Raw genomic sequence first — 9,070 nt, 5'->3', positions numbered from 1 at the left:
CACCGTTAGTGCTCGGACCCTAATAATAATAATAATAATAAAAGGCATTAAATCAATTAATCCCTGAATAGATTTTTTTTTTTCAGAAAGCCTGCCTGTTATAAGCATTGGCCTACTAGTCAAAATACGAAGGGTCTACTAAAGTTAAAATGTATCCACTGAAGCTTTAGTCAGTTATTCATTTTACAGGTAAACACCACAGACGTCAGCATTGCCCAAGGGAATAAAAGCTTTTATTCTCGAGACCAAAAAAAACAATTGCTTTTTTTGGGTTGTTTTTATTACAATTGTACAGCCTGAAAAAACACACTAAGTTCAGGCATTAAATTGCAAATCATTTTTTAAACAAAATAAGAGTCTTTCACTTTATACATTTCTGTCGTAAGAAATAAATTCAAAACTGTACATCAAGCTTTTTACAAAGCACGGAGAGCTTCAAAATGTACAATATTCATTCACATTTTATACACATAAAAAAACAGAAAAAAACAAATGGGGTCTGCTACATTTAAAACCTTGCAGTTCCTCGTGTGCGAGAAAGGCAATCCAAACACATTCCACGTTGCATCACGTTCAACTTTGAGTACAACTAGTATGCTGCTCGGCAACATTCAGGAGCTCCGTCCATTGTCACGAAACAGCAGGAGAGGAGAGAGGCTCTGCCACCGGGCCAGTCTGTCAGTCTCTCCTCAGCGTGAACGCTTGGTTCAGCTCTCCTCCCCACTCAGTGAGGACTTGTTCTGTTTTCAAAAGCGGGCCGGTACCCTGGTCAGTCTACGTCCATGTGACAGGGGTTGTTCCCCTGCTGCTGCGCCTCATGATACAGCCGCAGGAAGTCTTTGTAGCGTGGGGCGCAGCCCATCCAGGCCTCCCCAAACCTCACCGTCCCAGTGAAGAGGAACTCTCCCTCACCAGACCTCACCCCGCACTGACGAGGCATCTTGATACGTCCAGTCCAGCGCCGTACCCTCACACCCCCAGATACAAAAACCTGGGTTTTCTGTCTGTACAGGCGACTGATCTCAACTGTGACTGATGTTTGCTCCTCTTCCTGGTCCACCTTCTTAATACTGCCTCGTGATACTGGAACAAAAACAAGCAGGAAAACTAAATTTAGAGACTGTAAACAACTATATATTGTATGCTATAAAGAATGGTCTTTTCATTGGACATTTCAGTGTCCCATACAGCAGCAAGAAGAAGCCTACAATTCTCAACAGCACTGTTACTTACCAAAATCACTGGTGCAGACTGCTAGAAGCATCTCAGCATCATTGCAGGGCTGACAGGGTGCTAAAAAAAGAGGGAGAACAAGTTTAGAGAAAAAATTTAGTTAAGCAAAGCGAAACAGAAAAAGCGCATGATTTCTTTGGCACAACTTGTCACGCAGCATGATAAAAATCTTGTTGACAGGTCCACAGCTTTCCAGTTAAGTACCGCTTACACAAACATACAACTGTGGCTGGGTCAGCCATGTTGGAGAATGTGTTTCTGACACACAGACAATTAGGGTCACAGTGATTTCCATCCAAACAGATGATTATGTATTTACAAATGGCAGATCAAGATTTAGCAGTGCTACACCAGAACAGATTGTTAGTATTACTTATTAAAAAGTGTTGATGAGTGTATGTGCGTGTGTCTTTAATGTCATGGGGGCTGTTCAGTCAGCTCCTCCACCACAACAGGAACCTCTTGACACCCCATGACAAACAAGGACCAGATGAAAAGGATAAGCAGAGCAGTAAGACGAGGCGAGGCTACATCTGTGACCTGAGCTCTGGTAGCACTCAGCATTCTTGCTGGGACTGCAACTTAACTATAACATCAAACTAACAGCCTTGAAGGGAAACTGACATCAGAGAGAAGGCAGATAAGGAGCAAGTGTGTCTATTTCATGCATATCTCACATCACAAGACAGAGAGGGCAAACTCTAATAATAAGAATGTGGGAGTTCTTTTTTTTTAAAGAAAAGTAAATTAATGGCAATAGACTCTACCAAGTATTCAGGTCTGCCCAATTTTTTTCTTTGATTGGTGGTAACAGAGCAGCAACTCAGCCTGCCAACCTCCAGAGTGTTTTATAGCAGGAGAAAGGGCCCTAAATGAGAGCAGTCGAGTCAATGATTAGTTGATTCAGGTGGTCCTGCGGCTGGCTGAACCAGAATGCCTTTATTAGCCCGAGACCTGCTGTGGTTTTCCTCAGTGGCAGAGTGGCACACAGGAGCAGGTGGAGGGGTGTCTAGTCAGCAGTGGGCTGAGGGTGGGGCAGGAGTGGTTGTCTGTCCAGCAAGTCAGAGGCACAATGATTAAGAGTGTTAACTCAGGTGGATCCAGTGTGCTGGAAACCACCCTACTTTACATGACTGGCCTTAAATCTGACCATAAAGTTAAGGAAAATGTACAGACGTTACATCGGATAAGTCCAGCAACGCTACTTGTTAAAAAGGAGAGGTTTGCCCTCTTATCTTTAGGAGCTTGAGCTTATTTTTAGCTGGCTTGTCTGAAGGTACGGGGGTGAGGGATGAGCATGTTTAGGGTCAGCTAGTGTAGCACAAGGTGCTGCTACATCACCGCAGAGATCAGAGGTCAAACAGTCACAAGCCTGGACGGCGTAGGAACAGCTGGAGCGCCGGGAGACTTCAGAGAGGCCTTCCCTCGCCCCAGAGCCCGGAGCATAGGGCAAGCTCACTTTGAAGTGAGCCCGCGCACTGCCATAGCATTAGGCAGAGCAGCGAGCCGAGGCTAAAGCCGGGAGTGTTTATTCTTCCCTCCAAAGCAGAGCCGAGCAGGGCTCACATGTCAAACATGAAACAGAACCACAGGAATGGGCTGAGAGCCGAGTCAGCATCTCTCTCTGGCCCGTGCACATGCAGCGCCACTCTGATCACGAACCACTTCACAGGAGCAGAGAAGGATGAGGGATGGAAGGAGTGGGGAAGGAGGGGCGGCGGGGCACGTTACAGTGTCCCTGCAACATCTGGGCCCAGATGCATTCCGCTGTAATGGAGCACAACTTGCTAATGCAGCTCGGCACAGACGAAGACCACTTCAAACAACCAGGAAGAGAAATGGAAGATATATGAAGGGGAGAGGAATGAAAAGGAAAATAGTAGAATGATTAATATACAAGAAGGAAATTAAGAGGTAGGAAATAGTGAGGCAGAGGGGCAAAAAAAAAAAAAAAGGAGAATAACTTAAGTGAGTTGAAAGGAAGGCTGAGGGAGTGACAGCGAGAAAAGGAGTGGGGGGGAAAATAAGCCTATATGCTCCTAGAAGTTCCTCCCAACATCTGGTTGGAGATACATTCCAGCTTGATGGTGAGCAACTCAATCCCAGCACAGCGGGTCAGAGAGAAGAGGAAGGGAGAGGAAAGAAGGAAGAAACGGGGCGGAAAAAAAGAAGATGAGAAGAGGCAAAGGAGCAATCAATCCACCAGTCGAGGCTTTGGATGACACGAGACCACTGTCTTTGTGAATCATCCCAGTGCTATCTCAGGCCACATTACAGCACCAGATTATACTACAGAGCCCAGCCGAGCACACTAATGTGGTCAAAACAACTTCACGCTCGCTCCTCTACATTTAACCCTCTCCCTCTCTCTCTGCCGTGCCAGATAATGACGCAGGATGTGGATATGTGAACCCAGAGAGCCGTAAAAACAGATGTGGGCCTGATACTGCTCCTATTTTGCTTTAGGTGGAAAAAAACACAGTCGCTTGCACAGTTGCGCAGCTTGAAAATGTGCAGGTTTGGCAGGTACGCAGCGTGAAAATAGACGGCTGTTTTTCATCGGAGGCCCTCTGTTTGGCCGTGCCCCTCCACACACAGGCCAAGCAAAAAAAAAAAAAAAAGGAAAAACAATTAAAGCTTACAGCATAGTCCTCTAAAGGCACGTCCAGTCTGAATAGCTGTGGAGTGAGCTGAGACGCGATATCAAGGTTTTATCCTCAAAAACTAAAGTTACATAAAGACCTAACGGCTTCAGATTTTGATGTTTTAATACTCAAAATGAGAGTTTGACAAGAAATATATTTTTCCAAAACCAAAATGTACAGACAATTCGACAAGAAAAATAGACTTTGGCTTCAGTATTAGCAGTATTCTGGAGAAAAAGTTGAGTTTCCTACTATTAGAGTCCAACTTAATAAAAGTTTCCACCAGTAGATGGCTGCATTTAGTGCACAGCACACACCACAGAGACAAAGCACACTCAGTCCTAGAGGGAATCAATCAAAAGCAAGTCTGCTTTATACCAGCAGTTATCTGCAGGTTTATCCAATACAGAAGCACCATAATAAATATATATCTTACCACCAAGTGAGTGTGCCTCTGCTCCAAGCCGGTCGCTGACCAGCTCATACTGAAATGCTGTAATCCGCCGGCTGATGTCCATGTGCGGGACGGCCTCAATGAAAAGCGCCCCTTCTTGAATGCTGAAACAGTGCACTTTGCCCTGAGCCTGGTCCTGCTCACGCAGCAGCAAACGCAGCTTGCCATTACGGTCCAGGTAGAGGTTTGTGCCACTGGAGTCTGTGGAAGGTTTGATGCAGACGGAGAGCCGAGCGGCGGCGGGGGAGACCGTGTTGGGTCGGAGGTTGACGATGATGGCCCCTGTCGGGTAGAGCCACTCCAGAGAGCCTTGGGAGCAACGCAGGTACACCTGCTCCACGTCCCTGGTGTGGCCTTCATGGGTCAGACCACTGGAAGACGAGAAAAGGAAAGAAGTCAGCACACATCGACTATTCTACAATGAAAAGACTACAGAAGCTCAACAGTCTTTTATTGTGAAGCTGTGTTTTTCAAACTCCTGGTAAACCTTTTTTTTTTCTCTCTCTCTGTCACACAGCATAAAGACATTTATTCACTACTCTAAAAATGATTTTCTGGTCATTTATAGAATGAATTAACTGACCAAGGTGGAGACCCCTGGCACACTGTAAGGACATTAGACCACATTCCTTGTGAAGCATTAAGGCTGTGCGCAAGACTGGCTGCATGACCAGTCACGAGCCGGAGCAGCCAAAATGACCTCAGCTCCAACACACACTCCTCATACCACATTGTTCCGCCCAGAGCTTTGGCAAAACGCACCACTGGCAGGCTGCCTTTGGGAAGAGTTTGGAGGCAGAAATGGATGAATGGAGGGACACAGGGGCTTCTGGGCAGACAACAGCGGCAACAGTAGCTGGGCCTGCTGCATGCAAGTGCAAATGCAGGTCACGCACCGAACCTCCCCTTGCTTTCAAGCCACCAAAGAGACTGGAAGAGACTTGTCCGGGCAGCACTTCGGACTCTGGCGCCAGCATGACCAAATGACTCCCTCCAGAACTTAATGCCTGGTCAGGGTTTGAAAACTCCAGTCTGTCAGTCATTCTGTGGCAAAGCCAGAGGCAGGAAGCCATCAGCAGTCTACCAGCGTGCGCATGCCAAGCTAGTGGTTTGACTCTGGAGGAGAAACGCCCAGTTTCCTGAAAATGAGATGCTGAAATTCAAATTCGCCAGAGATCTAAAGTAACTCATGGCACATGCTGAGCATATGCAGCCGAAGCCCCATAACCAGGCTCTCCTCAGCACGCCTCTAATTAAGTCCTTTTCTAACTTCATCACTTCTGCATGCAATTAAAGGAGATTAGTCAAGAGTCTCCCTAATGAACAACAGATTATTGGTTGGAAGCTCAAAGTATCGCCTACCCCTCCTGGAGGATGAAAAACAAAACCACACTATTTGAGGCGCAGCTCTCAAGTGCAAAACAGATTTCAGCAGATGTTTGATGGGAGGTGAAATTTTCCAATATGTGCTGCCTGAGGTTTAAGAAACTGTTGATTCTGTTTTTTTAAAGCACAAAGCAAGGCTGCATTTAAGGCTGGGGCTGTGTATGTATAATCACTTGAATATTTTTTTTGTTTTGGTGGAGACTAGTAATCTTGAGACAAAAGCAATAACTAACATTTATAAGTTTGAACAAACAAAGCTGATATTTAAAGACAACATTTGTTCCTTGAATAAGATGGCACTAAATTCAAGGGCATTATTACAAATAGCAGTAAGGACAGTTTTATACAATTATGATCAAATCATTTTTATCAGTCATTCATAGGTCCACCAGAAACTCAAACCTCTCTCTCGAATAAAACAAAAGAAAATAAATTAGTTTCTGAGTTTAAGCCATTCGTTTTTTTAATTCTACATTTGTGTCCAGCTTAGTTATAATTTCTATCTCCATGTCGCTCACCGCTCAGTTTCGGTCACAGTCATTTCAGGTCGCAGCTCACCTACTTTCATTACATCACAGTCGTTTTATTCAACTTTTTAATCTTATTAAAAATCAATAAGTCAGAGAGCCTCACCTGCCCTTCCAGCTGCACTGGTCGCTGGAGTACTGGCAGGCAGAGATCCGACAGAGCAGCAGCACAAGCAGCGCGCAGGCCAGCATCGGGCTGAGCATGTTGATCTCGCCTCACTTTGCCTCCTCTCGAGTGAAACTATGATCAAGTCCACCGCTGTCTTTCCAGCCGCATAGCGTTTCCATGTGCCCCGGTCCGCTCCGTGTGCTCCACCGGGGTTTCTCCTTTATTTATTTTTTAAGTCTCGGGAGGTTGAGATGAATAAAGGCGCTTCTTTTTCTTCTTCTTTCTTTCTTTCTTTACGCACTCCGCCGTAGCGCTCGGTGTTGACAGCCGTGCGTAAAATGTGGAGTGAGTTCAGCTCCGAGTCCGCTTCAGCAGCCCTGATGGCTCTCCACGTCACACCCCATCCACAGCAGTTTATCACTATGCTGCGTTTACGTGCTCGGCTCAGGCTCCGAGCTGCGAGCTTTCACGGCAGAAAGCGCTGCGTTAGAGTAATTCTGTTGTAGAAAAATATCGCCGAAACATAAATATCAACGAGCTGTTTGTTCAGTTGTGCAGGAAACGTGCATTGTTTTAAAGATTTATTCAAATGCATGACTCACTCTCAACAACTCCAGACCTTGAATCTCTGATTGTGCTGCAGATGAATGCTTTTCTACATATGAACTAACCCTGTGTGATGTAATTTTCCACATTAAAAGAATATCAGAATTTCTACATATGGAAAATTCTGTGCAATATCAGCCGTAGTTCTGTATATTTCTACTTTATTTTGGTTTCCTACATTTTTGCACATTCCTCTTTGGAGCTGTAACCCTGCAAATTTCCTCACTGTGGAGTGAAGAAAGGATTATTGCATCTTACTTCTTTCTTTTCACATGGTATTTTATATGACTCTCTGCTCCATTGCACTGGTCCACCTAACTCATCTATACAACGTGTTAATAACTCTGTGTTTATCACTTACAGTTATATATTTATCCCTTTATCATGAGAATCTGGTTACCTTTTGATACACATATCACCATATATATATATGTGCATAATAGTTAACCACTTATTTTCCTTTCTTTAACCTGTTGCCTGCATTGTGTACTTACGAAGCGTACTTTGGGATAAAACAAATAAATAAATAACCAAAACTAGAGTCAAATTCCTTGTATGTGTACACATACTTGGCCAATGAAGCTGAATCTGATTCAGAGTTAATAGCTGCAAGACAGTAAAACACGAGGGATACAAGTGAGATCATTCATTATTCACAGAGGAATAGTAAATAACACTAATACAGTTTGTTTCTGCAGCACATTTTCAAAACTGGAGTTACAGGGTGCTTCACAAAGCAATAAAAAACAATAATGTAGCATTAAAATTAAACAATGAATAAACATGATTACAGACAATAAAAAACTAAAAAAAAAGGGCAAAAATAAAACAATAGAAAGGACGTAAAATATTATGCAAATGTCCTCGTTTCTGAGCCAGTATAATCCAGCCAGGACTGGAGTTCTGAGTTTCCTTCCTGTGTCCAGTGTTTGTGATCAGTGTTGCAGATGAGTTTTGAATCAGCTGTTAATTGCTGCACCATTCAGAAAATGAAGTTGCAGCAGCACAGGTGGGAGAAAATGAGGGTGTGGATGAGTGGTTGAGCAATGTTTTTGAGGAGAGTTGGTTTCACCTTCTGATTTGCAGATAACAGGATTGAACCAGAGACTGAATGTGCTCATTGAAGTTGAGGCTGTGATCAAAATAAACTCTTGCATCATGTTCATTGTTAGTGGTCCTAGGTGGAGAGTGATACTGCAAGAACTGGGGGGTCGGGACCAATAACCAGGACTTCAAGTTGTGGCAAGTTGGAAGCCATCCACCCCTTAAATGCAGCAAGGCACTATTGCAGAGAATCCAGATTTTGATGATTTTCTAGCATAATGAGATACAAAGAAATCAAACACAGGCTCATAGGGAGACTCAGCTGCTGCCATAAATGTTTATTATTTGCATTTTAATGATTCCAAATGTAAGTTAGTTGTTTGCTTGACATTACACAAATAAGTACTGTGTTCCCTTGTAATTGCACAATAAGAATTACTGTTTACTAATTTGCATCGCCACAGAAAGTGGCTTGATTATTATGAGACTACAAAATAATTTAAATATACATTCTCTGGCTTTGTTACATAGCTTAGTTGGGTTAGTAGTTTGATCTTGCCAAAAAAAAACATCTCAACCTTCCATCTTTTACTTGAGCAACTCATCTGATGTAAAAGTTCTGACAGCACCTGAAGGCAGCATAAAAGTTGTATGGAATGGACAACAGCCCTGCATGGCCATCCTGTTTATCTGGAAGGAGAATGTGTAATTTTAGCAATATTCAATTAATATTTGCTCCATAGGATAAACAGGATAAACTTTTTACTTTGAAAAGCCAGGAGCGCATACAAGGCCCCTTATAGAATGTAATGTTTGCCACAACAAGATTTGGTCTACAAATTTAGTTCCATTCAGTTTTATTTATATGGGACCAATTCACATCCTATGCTACCTCAAAGCTCTTCACATTGTAAAGTAAACTACATTCTAGGGAGAAACCTACAAATTCAAATGATTCCTTTTGAGCAGCTGACAGTGGGCAGAAAAAAAGAAAATCCTCTTTAACAAGAAAAAAACCTCCAACAGAACCAGGCACGGGTCAGTCAGGGTGGTCATCTGGACTGGT

The 9,070-nt window shown here is 43.6% G+C and overlaps 1 protein-coding gene across 1 annotated transcript; it reads right to left on the bottom strand.

Moving 5' to 3' along the window:
* Window positions 1-279: 279 nt before the first annotated feature.
* metrnla (meteorin like, glial cell differentiation regulator a) lies at window positions 280-6,731 on the bottom strand. Its single transcript, XM_008280401.1, has 4 exons — window positions 6,352-6,731; window positions 4,315-4,703; window positions 1,234-1,293; window positions 280-1,083 (listed from the first exon to the last, which is right to left on the bottom strand). Exons 1-4 carry the CDS (start codon window positions 6,447-6,449, stop codon window positions 770-772), a joined length of 861 nt encoding a protein of 286 aa, XP_008278623.1. The 5' UTR covers window positions 6,450-6,731; the 3' UTR covers window positions 280-769.
* Between the last annotated feature and the right edge of the window lie 2,339 nt (window positions 6,732-9,070).

Source organism: Stegastes partitus, unplaced genomic scaffold, assembly GCF_000690725.1.
Source record: "Stegastes partitus isolate 25-593 unplaced genomic scaffold, Stegastes_partitus-1.0.2 Scaffold191, whole genome shotgun sequence".
NCBI lineage: Eukaryota > Metazoa > Chordata > Actinopteri > Pomacentridae > Stegastes > Stegastes partitus.
This window is presented reverse-complemented; position numbering and strand designations above follow the sequence as displayed.